The following is a 14,998-nucleotide window of genomic DNA, read 5'->3' on the forward strand; positions in this document are numbered from 1 at the left end:
TGATAAATGCCGAAAAAAAGCAGTTTTATCTTAAAAATCTGTGTTTTTGGTGACACATCGTGTCCAGAAGGCTGCGAGCAGAGCCGCCCCTAACATCAGCTCAGCTCAGAGTTCGCTTTTTAGGATTCAGCGTTCACAAGGTTTTACGAAGAGCTGAATTAACCGCAGAGGTTTCCTTCTCTCTAAAACCAACAGACCTGGTAATAAAACCAATAAAACACTAAATAAAGCAGTTTCACAATAAAAATCTGTGTTTGCTCTTGATGTCTGGTGAGGGGGCTGCTAGCTGAGCTGCTGCTAACATCCTTAAAAGCAATGTTTTGATATTTAGATTTCACATATTTTGCAGTCGCTTTCATGCACTAAAGATGTCTTTGACACATTTTAAGTAGGTTGATTAAAACAGGTTAATAAACACTGAGTGAAGCTCTTAAAATCTGTGTTTCTCGAATGCTTTCTGGCTGACACAGCATGTCCAGAGCTGCCTCTTACATTAGCTTAGCTTGTCTCCAGGAGTTAGTGTGTATGTAGGTTAGAACTGCCTTTGTGTTAAACATTGACGAGGTTGAATTAACCACAGAGGTTTCCTCCTCTCCAAAACCATCTGACTTGGTTAAGATAACCATTGATGTCTGGTGAGGGGAGCTGTCGACCTCAAGTTACCAAAATGTGTTCATATTTGGACAACAGGGTTGTACTTTTTATTTATTTTTTTCATCTTTTAAGAAGACATCCACCTTCTTCATCTGCAGCTCAAACAACGCTTGCAGTGGGAAAGGGTGTGTACGCCACCATACAGACTAGCTTTTGTCTCTATTTGTCTCTACAGCTCATTTGTTCTATCCATTTTGAATTAAAATGTCCAACGTTTATCACAAATACTGATTTGTCCTGGACGCCCAACCCTCGTGTGTTATATTTTAAAATCTCCTTTGGAAGAATGTGAACAAACATTCAGATCTACTGAACATTCGTTCTTAAACTCAGTCAACAAAAGCACAAATCATGTGACACTAACACAGGAAGCATTGATTACAATCAGAGGCAAAGACAAAGGGAAATGCAGTTTGCAAGGAAAGATCACACAGGTGCACCTGAATGCACATCAGGTCCAACACACACACACACACACACACACACACACACACACACACACACACGCATGCACACACACAGGTGAGATTTTGCAGGTAAGGCTCATAATGTTAATTAATCATTTGAATTTCAAACAGAACATGATGATTTAACCGGATTGGTTCAGAGATTGGCAAATAGAAAGAAAATCAAATGAACCCAGAGATGATCAATGCTCATGAAGCAAATAAAAAGATACTGAAAGCATGGAGGTATGAATATTCCTAACCTGCAAAATGATTCCTCCATATAATATCAGCGATAGTCATTGGTGGGCCACCGGCAGGGTGTGGTTTACCTTTGTCATGGTCAGTCCTTATCATATCCATTAAGGAATTCTCCAAAGAGTGCAAGCTAAAAGCATCAAAGGGCCGATTCCGGTCCTGAAAACACAGAAGAAGCAGGGCGAGGGTTAGCATAAGAGTCACAACATAAACACTTTTATCATTTTCAATCAATAAGAATCACAGAGAGTGCAGCGAACAGTTTCTGCATGAAGGAAAGATCTTCAAAAATCAACCTTGGACGTGCACTCGCTGTTGGAATTCTGCTTGGTTGTCTACCGTGCTCAAGGGCAGATCACTGGTAACCACTGACATGTACCAACAGCTCCAATTTATGCAAGAGAAGCGAGGCAGGCTGCGGTGCAACCTAACAAAGTAATCTAAAATAATATAAATCAACCTTATCAAAGCAGACCTCCTGTGAGCAACTGGTCCAATAATCTACTTTATATTCATCTAACGTAAAAGCATAACAGCTCAAGCATTCATTCTTTTTGCAACAAGAAGCTAAGACTTCTGTCTTTCTTGTTATCTCTATATTCACTGATGATGTCATAATGTTACATTACGTGCTGCTGTCTATAACGTGGTGACAACAGGCAGCTGGAGGAGGCTGTCTTTTATATAATCCTGCATAAAGTGATCTATAATAGAAGAAAATAGCTAGAGCATCACTTGCAAAACAAAGGTGGTACAGATTTTAGGGATATGTGAAGACACTCCAAGACATGACATCACAATAAACAGAAATATCAATGTAGATACTAACCAGAACACCTTGAGACACCAGTGAAAATAATTTTGTTCATGTTTCCACATAAAGAATTGTTTTTATCGATATGTATAGAGATATTATTTATTATTGTCTCTTATCCCATGTCTTGCTTTTTTATTACACATTTTTAATACTTTAAGTTTATTCACTGACAGTATTAGGTTGCACAGATTCTAAAAATATAAGTAATTCAAAAAAATACTCCAAATAATGAAAATAATCAATCACAAAGAGCCAAAAGTACACGGTGCTGGTGGAGCGTTTCTACTGCAGTGATCTAAGGGTTAATTGCTGTGGGACTCGATGTAACAAGTAGAAAGTGGAGAATATAAAGTATGTGTGAGCCGTGGGCATGACGGTGAATACAGCTGGTATTGAAAGGAGATAAGAATCTCAGTCAGAGGCTCTGTGAGCTTTTTTATATCAGAAAGCTGCAGTGAAGCACAGAGTACCTGCCGCAGGTGAGTAGATGTAAGAACAGTTAGCCCCCTGGGCTTTCTCACAATCATTAACTGCTCCTTACTTCACCCAGAAACCTCTGGATGTTCTGAAGATTCAAAGAATCTCAAGATTCTCAAGAAGATCATCAATAATCATTTAAGTCATTTTTAAGTGAAAGGTCCAAAGCTGTTCACATGTGAAGATTTGCTGTTTTCAGTCCTCCAAGGCATCTTAGATTTTAGATGAAAATGTTTTAATCAATTTCTTGTATTTTATAGACTAAAGAATAATTGATTACTAGAGAGAATCATTAATAGAAATAATCGTTGGTTGAAGCTTGAGATTCGATCTTTTATCAGTAGAAGAACTCCTTGTCTCACCTGCCAACACTAGAGTTAGTGTCAAGCCAACGTACTGTTTCTTCTATACAAGTAGAAATATGAAGCCTAAGTTTAAGTACAGCTATCAAAATTATACTTTGTTTAATACATAAAGCATCACTAAAATATAAATATGTATACACGTTCTTTATGTAAAACCCTTTGTTCACTTAACAAATAACCAGAGGTCTCAAATATTCCATCCCACTATCATTCAAACAAGGAAGATCTAACTAGAGCTGAAGTCCGAATGGAAACAGAAATTAATTAATTAGTTGAATTTGCGGGAACACAACATCGTAACTTCCTGGAGGGACTGGTCATGAAATGTAAATGGTTTCAAAATTCAGTCGGGGTCATCAAACATCTACAGACTTTGCTGATCTGTACGGCCTGTGTCCACTGAGGGTGTTTTTTGCGCTGGGCTGCGCCTATTTTCCTGCGTTTTCAGCACTCAGCATCCTGAGCTCAAAAACGCCCTATGCCTTAGTTGTTCTTTGTTGCTGCGTTCACAGCCCTCTCAGTTGGAAATAGTTCAACTTTGGAACATCAACTTCAGATATGAATTTTGTCAACAACAATGGCGGAGGAGAAGCTAATCCTTTCATTTTTTCAAGGGTACAATTTCTTGCCCAGAGCTGCTGCTAATGCCAGGACACGATTCCCTTCATTGTTTTTTAATTTTTTTTTAAAATGTCCTTGAATAAAAGCAAATATTAAACATACAACCGCCAGACAACTTTCGTAATCTAGCAACAGTAAGAGCCGATGAGAAGCGCTCTGAAATTGTCATCGTGGGTGCTGCCAGCACAAAACGCCATCAGTGGACACAGGCCCTTAGCTGTTACAGGAACTTTGATAGGTTAGTCCGTTTCAGTTAAACAGGCCAACCATTTGTATTAGTACAGCTACATAGGTACAAAAACACGTCTTTACTTATGGTCAAAATGTACATCAAATGTGTGTGAGAGTAGATCTATTCACCTCAGCAGAGCATCATAGTGATGAAACAACAAGTGCTTGTTCCACTTTTATTATTTATTTGATGTGTGATTCACAAAAACCTCTACGGACTAATCTGCTGATCCTAGGAAGTAGACCTGTACACATGAGTCCAGAGCAAAACAGTCAATACGACATCGACCACCGCCGATGAAACATTCAGACGCCCACTGTGTGTTCAGATGATTTCAGGAGACTGACACGTGAGCCAGAGGTGCAGCCTGGAGCTCTCCTGACCGGGGCTGCAGGCAGCTGATGGAGGCGGCTGATGGAGGCAGCTGTGTCCTGTGTGGCTGCCCGGGTCGGGGCCGCTTTGTTTGCTTGCCGCAGCTATTGTTGCCCATTCGGCTGAGCATTCAAAAGTGTTATTCCCCCCTCTCTGGATCCGACAGCGCCGCTCAGATAAAAATCTGCCCACTTGGTACAAACGGTAAACACTTAAAACGCTGAGCTGTGGGTTTCCTCCCCCTCCTCCCTCCCTCCTCTCTGACACATGTGGATGAGCACAGTGAGGGGTGGGGGGGTCACAGAGCTCGATGTGGTCAAATAACCTAAAGAAATCCAATACAGTCCAAACACTCCAGATAAGACAGGCAGCATGTGGAGCGCAGGTTCACGTCGACCTGTTGACTACACTGCAGCTCAACTTTCCTCATGACATGATATAAAGGAGGTCATGATCAGAAACAGACCGAGCTGAAAAGATACGGCTGAATACCTGTTCTTAATCAATCCAGACTGCTCAGTGAGGCTGCAAGAGGCAGATACTGAATTTATCATCTATTGGTTTTATAACTTCAGAAACTGTAGAGAGTCAAGCAGCATTTGTTTTATGTGCAGATTCACTTCCACACAAACAGTCTGTGGGGCTCATGAAGGATAAGAGTTATGATTTAACAGAGGAGTATAAAGGCCAGGCGAGAGAAGAAAAATGAGGAGGAGGAAGATTTTTTTATTTGCATTTGGAGAATTCAGTCGAAATGTTCAGTATAAAGAAAAAATGTCAAAACATCAAACTCTGAATTCTGACTTTATTCTTTCTATATGGACTTCTCCTTCTCCATCTCCATTGTACTTTTAGACGTTTGAACGTTTGAGATTTATTTTTCATACGACCTGTATTCATACTAAGTAAAGAAAAACGCTGCAGCTGTTTCATAGAACAGGTGCGTAGGAAAAAGTCCGTCACAGATGAAAGTAAACTCCCGCACACTTGCAGAAAATACATTTATTTGCCTACAAAAAAAAATACACCTGAAAAATCTAATGTAATCCAACACACCAGCTCAGCCATAAGAGTTGCTTTCATGTTGCCTGTAACGTACAGAGCTGTTGTATTGAACTGCATTAGACTGTACAGGTGTAGTCTACCTAATGAAAAGGCTGGTGAGTGTATTTATAATCAGTATTAGTTATAAGGCGCGGGAATCACAGGGTAACTTGTGATACATGGCAAACAATAACGATAATATCACGATACAGCGATTCTGCGATAATCTAAATATTGCAAGACAAACATTTAATGATACAAGGGACTGGGTATCAGGTGGTATTGGAGCTTAAGTACTCGTACTCTGCTCGTAAAACTATGACGAGTACCGCATCCGAATACCACTTGACAGCTTAGCGTTAGCTTCCCGTTAGTTAAGCAGGTACGCAGGGGGCAAAGTTGAGTGTTAAAATGTCAGCGACAGTTGCATCATTCTGTCTATTTACTTTGTTACAGTCAGAAAGTGAGGAACATCTGATGAAAATGAAACATGTTTTTAAAGTCATTATACTCATATCGGTACTCGGTATCGGCAAGTACCCAAATGTAAGTACTTGTGCTTGTACTTGGAAAAAAGAGGTATCAGTGCATCCCTAAATAATACATCACGGTATCTGATTAACTGAAGAATATAAAATGCCCCTAAAAAGGTAGCGTCGGGATTAATGTATTTATTTACTGCAGTTTGGTGTCAGTTTCACAGAATTTGACACAAACTGAGATAAAACAACGTACGTGTTCTCAGTCTGTACATTAAGTTTACAGAACTATAGAACAAATCAGGACTTTGGATTTGAAAGTGACTGGCACATCTCTTAACTTCTTAACCGCTGTCCGACATCAACTTCTTCTTCAGCCAATTCATTTCCGTTCACGTTACCCTCATTCATGTCATAAGCGCCACCGCGAGGAGTCATCAAGAAGTGACACGGTGAGTCAAAATCGCAGGGAAATCTGTTCAGAGCGGCGTATATTTGTAAATTAAAATGTATTGATAATTGTATTACACGAGTCAGGACGACAATATATTGCCGTAGCGATATTTTGTCCCTCCTCTACTTTTACTAATGCAACTGAAGAATTTAAGAACCTCTAAGAACAACAAGGGATGCAACTAAGGATCATTGTGCTTATCAGTTAATATAACAAACACTTTTTATATTATTAACTGATTATATTTTAGTCTACAATGACAGAAAATGACAGAAGTCCAAGGTGACGTCTTATAATGGCTTGATTTGTACGGCAGTACAAAAAGTAAGACCAAAAATGCTCAATATAAAAAAACAACGGTAAAGAGATATATATATACAGTATGTGTGCCATTTTGGGGAGTTTTTACATTTTTCTGTAGGGTGATTAATCTTTTATTGACTAATTGTTTTGATTTCAGGGGGTAGTAACCATCATGCCCTCTGTGCCCTTTAAATCCTGACCTACATCACACAGCTTATTTTAAAACATGCAGGTTAAATCTGTCATCTGACAGCTAAAATGAGGCATGTGCATTGAAAAAGTAAAACGTTTAGGTAAAAACAAAACAAAGTACCACTGACACAAGAAAAACCAGCTTCAGAAGCTCAATGTAAATCTGTTTTATAAGACGGCCTTTGACTGTGAGACTCCACCTGTCAGTCAGCTGACGAACCCCCAGCTCGCTGATCTGATATGATGTGATAGTGATCACAGAGGACCGGACAATAATGGCCACTAACATCACTTTAAATCAGGGTATCTCCCGAGACGATCATGTGACTTTGTGTCTTAAGCCTCACGCTGACATGTTAAGTTGAATTCCGCACATTCCTCTGCCTTTTAGCGTCAGCCGGCAGCAGGCGAGTACGAGCACATATCGCAGCACGCGGAGCTCCACATTTTATCCTCCAGTACTACTGTGGCAGATCTACAGAATGACAACATGAACACCTGTCACCAGCCGTCCACATGACGGTGCGGGTCGCTGTGTGTAACCCTGCCTGCTGCTCAGATCAGCACTTTGCCTGAGTTTCACTTCAGTAAACAGCACACTTGACATGTGGCGGCCTGACCTCGCATCCCGGTGATAACTCCTCTCCAATTATGGCTGTAATTACTAAACAGCTACGTGCGAGCTGCAGCCAGGATTGCATCACTGGGACACACATGAGCCCTCTCTGTCAAACTGAAGTTATTCAATAGCAGAAAATGCTGGCAGGTAATCAGAACAATTACAAGTAGCCTACTGGTACAAAGGTTGGTCTGAGCTGTGTGAGCTTAAAGAGGCACTTTAAATTACACTTTAAATTTAAGTTTACTAGTCAAGGAGAGCAACCTGTGAAAAATACAGACATAGACTGTATAAGAAGGGGACGTAGCCACCGCTAAGTCACTAATGTTTTGTGGAGTATTGTTTTGAGGCCTTGAGTTTGGCATGTTAGCCATCACCATCTGGGTTTTTGGAGCCACAATGAAGATATTTGGATGGGAGAGTGAAGCTACAGAGGAGCAAGGGCAAATGCGAAGTTATGCCCAAGGCTAATTCATTAGCTGGCTAATTAGCAAGTTAACGACCGTGTTTCCCACAGAATTAGATTCTATTTGTGGTGGTAACTGACCAGTGGTCACTTAAAAGAATCAGTGCAGCCGGGCGTCTTCTCTGCGGGGAATCTGTGAAAGTTCTTGATAAAAACAAAACACAAGAAGGAAAAAAACAGGAGCTACCACCATTGTAGCATCATTCAAAAGTATAACTTCTTGACCTTTGACAGGTTTCTTTGTTTTGCAGACATGCGTCTGATGTATAAATCAATTCATGATCATGCACCCCCACCACTGTAACAATGCGAGTCACTCTGCAGGAACAATGGGAGACCAGGGCACCAGCAAGAGGGGACTGTTCAGCTAAATTTAAGAGAACTGCATTTGGTCAATCAGTATTTTCAGTAAGAGCAACAGAAAGGTGGAACTGCACAAGATTTAGTATTTTTAAAACAAAACTTAAAACATGGCTGAAGGCAAACCAGCCATGTGATCAGTCATTTTAACCTTTGCATGGGGAACCGGCCTCCAACATGGAGAGAAGGAAAGGTAGTTTGGCAATGTTGTTTTTATGTCATACACTGCTCATTTATATTGTGTTTAACTGTTTGTATTGTTATGCGTGTCTTTTAGATCTTCCTGCCCAGCGACCACAGATGTAAATTAGCTATATAGCTAACTCTGGCCCGACAGTTGTGTTGTGCACGGCCCCTGTCAAATAAACTAAGAAACTAAACTAAAAGACAAAAACAATCCTGACTCTCAGGCCCTGGCCACCAAACAGATCAATGTAGACAAACACTAAAAGAGCTAACAGGCGAGGTATGGTGAGCCCAGACTTTGGTACCTTCTAATCAGTGTAAACATATCAATAAAATAATATTCCACTCGCCAAAATGAATTGATCACAGACGTACTGGAGGGCCTGTTAGTGCAATTAATGGCACATCCATCTTAAAATAAGTCTATAATTTGCATCAAAAGAATGCAAGCAGTCAAGTTCAGTGACTCCAAGCTAAGGTGACGCTTAAATGTCAGATATCAGCTATAATGGCAAAAACTATTTTGTAGCAGGCTGTAAACATGTTTATTTGTGCTGTAAAGCATTTCATTACAGTGCCTTGATGGACATCAAGTTTCTTTTTAAGGAAATGCAAACTTTTTTTTTCACTTCCGTGTTGGCTTCATGGAAGTTTCACCTTGATTCAGTGTTTTTCTGTTCATTGTTTTGCAGAGAAAAGTCTCTGCAGGATCAGTATTATCTTTATTTACAACACAAGCCTGTCATTAGATGTATATATTTGAGGAAAGCACCTTTTAGGCATCAGGGCGGCTACCAACGGTCTTTATCACTCAACTTATCTATCTTGATTCAAACAAATAAAATGATCTGTAACTGGATTTCCTAAATGAGTGAACTACTATAACATGTCGCTTTAACCCTGAAGTTTCATCTGGCAACACAAAAGCACATGAGACTGTATTTCAGTAAACAGTCACCATTCTGTTCAGCTTGACATGTGGCATATTGACCTTGTCTCTTTGTGATAAGTGGAGAAAAAGAGGCTCTCACCAGAGGAAAAAAAAACCTAGGTGAGGAGGTCTGACTGACACACACAATCATTATATCCTGAAAAGGCTATACGTTTCAGCTGGGTGGAATTTCACCCTGCGTCAGGCTGCTTTTCTCTGCACATGCAGTCCTCTCTGCAGTAACAGGTTAACGCTCTGGCTGGAGCTCCGTTCTCCCAGAGTCCTCGCTTTGATCGGGTGAACAAGTACTCCTTTTTAAAGAAGCCTGTGACTTAAGGGGGGAGTATTCAGCTGGCTTATTTTTTATGTTGGCTTGTTTGTCAGGCAGCAAAAATAAACACAGGGATAACACATGACTAGCCATGTGAAAAAGCTGTACAGTATCAGGACTGTTCATCCAATCAGACATGCCGATCGTCGCAGGTTGAAATAAATTCAGACCAATATAAATCTGTTATCCACTATAGTCCTGTAGTGACCAGAAGACGGAGAACAATTCTGTATGTCACCATGTCAAAGGGCTGGACAATAAAACAATCATGATCTAGGATTAGGATGGAATGATTATGTCCATAAAGATGATCAAATTTGGATATTTTTTACTCGATACTGATTTATGCAACAGCCTATCAAACACTGGACACAAACTCAACAAAAGCCTGCAGTTTTGGGTGTTCACACCAGACATTAAAAGGGTCTCCAGCCGACTGCTTTCTTACTGTTTTAAGTTACTTAACCTTTACGTTTCAGATCTTTGTCTTTCTGAACTACCTCTTTTGAGCAGAGGAAGGATTCTAGTCACCAGCTGAGCTAAAGTTCGCAGCAGCTTGGCTCACATCTGCTCCTGGAATTCAGTCATCAAACCAGGAGCAGAAAAACAGACATTTTTAACATGAAACTATTTCATTTACTGTTTTACAAGTTTTAATATTTGATATGTTTGTGAAGGAGGGGAGGAGACCTCTACACATATAGTAATAAAAAAAAAAACATTTGTAATAAGTAAACTCTGAGGAAATCTTAGCCTAAAAACTGAGCTAATGTGTTTACGGCAGAAAAGGAACGAAAAGCCTTTTTTTCTGTTTATTTAACAGATTTAAATATCCTTACTAAAAAAAGGATGGGTTGAAAAGGCGTGGGTTGAAAAACTGTATTTTAAAGTTTAGCTAATTAACCCTCAGGTTTCTTCGGGTGTCACTTATACTCCTTGAACTGGCAAAATTATCAAATTATATATCATGATTAATTTCTTGCCACATCGCCATATATAACAGTGTCTAATGATAAAGCCCTAATACTGGGAAGGACTGAGATAAGACAGGAGAACAAAAAGGTTCCATCAGTTAGCATTAGTTCGACAGAAAGTGTCATATATCTGTTTATGTCACTGTAGCTAACATACTATATATGGGTCACTTGTGATATAAACCTAGAGCAAACGTTTTTTTTTTTTTCAAACTAGTGTTATATAACTTTACAGTTACTTTAATTGTCAACGGTCAGTTTTGTTATTTTTACATGAAAACACCATTTATGACCTATGGCACGTTTTGGCCCTGAATAAAGTCCTCTCACAGCTGAAAACACGGACAAATATCAATGTCAGCACCTCAGTTATGTAAAAAACGTAGTTAAACCCACAATGACATCATAGACTGTCTAATTTATAGTCTTAATTGTTGTGTAAAACAAGTAAATTTTACCTTCCGGGTTGAACCTGCACTCCGTTTCCGTCTTTGCTACAAACTCCGCCCACTATCCGAACAAAAGCCAATCAAATGCGAGTACAGAAGTTGCCTTCAAGAACTATCGCAAAACTAGCAATAATGCCATTAAAAGCAGTATATTACCTATTGAAGTGACAATTTGGTATTTTTATTGTTTTATGTTTTGATAATGAGAATAAATTTTACCTTTACTACAGTCTCGGCCATGTATTCTACTAGGACTTAGACTAAACCCTTTTCTTTATAAGAGGCATAACTTATGCAAAATGAAAGATTATGCATGGTTTATCTAATGTATTATGTTCTGCATTCTCTCCGTAGCTCACTATGTAATATAGTATAAACATATAATAAAAACAAGGAATGATCCACGATCTACACTGGTAATCAAGTACTACAGGTCTTGTCCGTCTGGATTTAGAAGGTTACGAGGAGAACCTGAATGAGTCATGTGCCCTTTAAACCGCACGGAGTGAGCTGGCAGAGGAAATTTAACCATTTAGTGTAATAAACTGCACACAGCAACTACTTACAGAACAGTCGGTGATGAATGCGTAAAAATAGCGATGATCGATGGTTAATACTTCAAGGACTCACTGTTACAATCGATTTTTTGACCTCCATGACACAACCTGCAGCATACAAGCCATATAAAAGATTGACTGCAACCGGTCTCTGGCCAGTTCAATTACAGCTTTGGTATATCGCACTGATTCGCACAATTGAATTAAAAGGTCTTTTATGGTAAATTATCTACATCAATTTAAAATGAATGTCTCTGTGACTCCTCCTTAATTAACTAGACTATTATAACATTGTAGAAAATAGGAAATTAAAAATGATGTTTTATGTTCTAAAATGATCCTTAATTGCACGTTTGTCCAGTAGACCTACATAGCTTTTGAATCACTCTAATGTTTGAGCATATAAATAAGTAAATGATGAGTTCTGGGTGACCTTATCCCAAGCGAATCTACCTTGTTTTTTTTTGTCTCCTACACTGAAGGTTAAAACATTGAAAACAATCATGTGGGTCCATATTTCTGAGCAGTGGACCAGCAGAGTAAAACTGACAACATGTCAAAATGTATTTTAAACACATGCCAGAGCATCAGAGCTAGGCCCGGGACTGATCTGGATGTATTTACCTGGAAAGGCAGTATGTTGTTGCTGTTGTCAGTCCTGAAGGCGCTGTCCTCCATCCAGGGTTTGGGGGTGAGAGGACCAGGTCTTGGGAATTTAGGGGGTGCTATAACATTGCTGGTATAGGGCTTTTTCATAGGGGAGATAGGGTTCAGGGGTGACGGCACCCCGACGCCGACTCCTACCCCGACCCCTACCCCGACACCCACCGCTCTGCGCGGGTCCCTGCCCGGCTGCAGCCCGCTCCAGGGGTTGGAGGCTGTGCTCCAAGCGGCGTTTTGGTGATTATTCCAAGCGGACGAAGGGGCAGAAGAAGACGATGACCCTTTGCTGTTATTCATGATGGTCTGATAAGCGTTTCTCTGGGGGAAGGGGCCTTGGCTGGGACTGACAGGGGATCTCCTGTGCTGGGGCTGCTGCGGCTGCTGCTGCTGCTGCTGCGGGGCTTGCTGTTGATGCTGCTGGGTCTGCGGGGCCAGACCGATCTGCGGGGAGAAATTACCCCCGAACACCGGGTTGACGTGGTGGGGGAAGTTCTGGAAAAGCATCGTCCCGTTCACAGAGGGTATTCCCTGGAAAAAGCTATCGTCCACGGCGTTTGTGGTTCCCGTGGACCAAGTACTCCCAAACGAGGAGGACGGGGAGGACAGGGGGCCGCCGGTCTCCTGGTGGAAGCTCAGCCCGGGTAGGATCGGCGACTCCATCGGCACTTTGTCCTTGCTGCTGCTGCTCAGCGCTGAAGCCGCTTGGTTGCTCCCGGCTGACGGGCTCTCCGACTCCGATGAGGAAGAAGAGGGCTCCGATGACGGGGTCGGGGTGGAGGGAGGAGGGTCTACTTGCGTCGGGTCTTGCTGATGGTGAGGCTGGGCTTTGTTTTTGTCCATCAGTAAATCATCCTGCATGGTTTGCTGAGCTGCAACGAGGGGAAACAGAGACGAGCAGTTATTATTATTATCGCTGTAAAGCAGGAGATCACGCGCCGGGCTCGCGGGGCTGCTGTAGTATCTGATGAACTGGGACAACTCCGACAGGGAGAGGATGTTAGAGGGACCAGGCAGCTGCAAAGCGAATGCGTGATCACCCATTTAGCCGAACAGTAGAAGAGGAAAACACACTTCCCAAGACTACGAGAATGATTCATAAATCCCACCAATTACACACGAGGGAGCATATGGCTGCAGATATTCACCAGATTTCGCCACGTCTCGTTTTTTCCTTCCACGCAGGAACTCCGGAGCTGCAATGTGAAACTGATTCAGTGTGTGTTTTGAGCCCAAGGACCTCCCCTATATTCATTTACATACGTCAGTAAATACAGCTGTCCTTCAGCAAGGTTAAAAGACAGATCTACCTTGACCCAGGCACCCCGACACACGACCAGAGCTTTTTTAAATAAACGGACTCCTCCAAAAGGCTCCGTTTTATGCTGCAGAAAGTGACGCACTTGAAGCACTTTCTTATACAGCGAAGATCTAAACCTTGGGCTTGAAAAACTTAAAACTCTTGTGAAATGTCAGCAGGTGTGTAAAACGGAATACTTAATCAAATAAGAGATTAAGTTGATTGGCCAAATAACAATAAATCTAATTTAGAGTTTTATTATAGCGCATAAAGGGACTCTGCCCGAGTTGCGCATTGACACAGCCCCGGGTTGAAACAATACAAACTCACTATTAACAATAATAAAGGGTATGACAAAATAAAGGCCAAGTTGAAATAACACTTAGAACTCTCCTCGGTGTCCTTTATTCAAAGTTACAGATATGTTGCACCTTTTCAGCGACAACGCCTTGCAAAAGCCCAAATAAGCTATCAAACACACCCTGTAATATTATCAAGACAGCAGTTTCATACGCAGAAAGCCATAAAGTTGCCACATCATTTAACTCAGCACTAGGCAGTACAAGCTAAAATGTAAATACACTACCATATAGACGACCTGATTATTGAACGGCTGCACGGGGGCACATGCATCAAAACCACCACATGCTACATGGCACAGTGTCAAATCATGCAGGGCAGATATCATGCTAAATTAAAACCCCTGGTTTAAAAAAAAAAAATAAGAGCCCTCTTGACTGTAAGAGAGCTACCATGCAGCCTACAGGCCTGTCAAAAACATGACAGCAGTTGAGTTTGAAAATAATCTGCAGATGACATATGCTGGATCATTTCAGCAGCATGATGCCAGTGAGAACCTATACATTGGACTTAGAAGGTAGTCGCAATACCCTGCATTACACACTCACACACACACACACACACACACCACCAGTTAATCCGTGTTTTCTCCTCCAGGAGCTGCGCCTCCAAGGTCATCAAAGCAGCACAATCAGCAGCTCACCTCCCCGGCCCCTCACCACCACAGACCATGCCCAAACCTGACCACTCACATGCCTGTTTATCGCGAAGATCGAGACATCCGATACATTTCATGAAGCCTTGAAATCCCCCCTATAATCCATATGTGTCCCTGCACACAAGCGACCAAACAGCATGCACACTCACACTCACACACACACACTCAGCGGGGTCGCTCCTCTGCCTCACGTCCAGTCTGAATTACCTTTATCGTTCACCTTTTGGGACTCTGTAAATAAAGATATTTCTGTTTGCCTCCTCTGGGTTTAGATATGACAAACGAGCTACCCTTGTGCCGAGATAGTCAGCAGTTGCCTCAACAGCTGATTGACTGCGGCGCATGGATGATGCCGAGGGTGATGTAGGGAGTTGTAGTTTCTCACTATTGCAGTCGCTGGTCAATAACCAGCCAATGTGTGTCCTCTTGTATG

General features: G+C 41.4%; 1 protein-coding gene across 4 annotated transcripts in view; it reads right to left on the bottom strand.

Moving 5' to 3' along the window:
- The window catches only part of cpeb3 (cytoplasmic polyadenylation element binding protein 3), a 56,039-nt gene extending 41,183 nt beyond the window's left edge, over positions 1-14,856 (bottom strand). Inside the window, exons 1-3 of one of the 4 annotated variants that reach the window (XM_069658956.1) lie at positions 14,773-14,856; positions 12,212-13,119; positions 1,364-1,517 (exon numbers count right to left, since the gene is read on the bottom strand). In XM_069658956.1, coding sequence (XP_069515057.1) covers positions 1,364-1,517; positions 12,212-13,108 — 1,051 coding nt within the window. In that variant the 5' untranslated portion in view covers positions 13,109-13,119; positions 14,773-14,856. Of the gene's footprint in view, positions 1-1,363; positions 1,518-12,211; positions 13,363-13,395; positions 13,458-14,772 lie in introns of those variants that run through there. The other 3 variants (XM_069658955.1, XM_069658953.1, XM_069658952.1) reach the window with 3 other exon arrangements.
- Between the last annotated feature and the right edge of the window lie 142 nt (positions 14,857-14,998).

This window comes from Semicossyphus pulcher, unplaced genomic scaffold (assembly GCF_022749685.1).
Source record: "Semicossyphus pulcher isolate SPU_LCO1_2020_fin unplaced genomic scaffold, fSemPul1.0.p SCAF_12, whole genome shotgun sequence".
Lineage (NCBI taxonomy): Eukaryota > Metazoa > Chordata > Actinopteri > Labriformes > Labridae > Semicossyphus > Semicossyphus pulcher.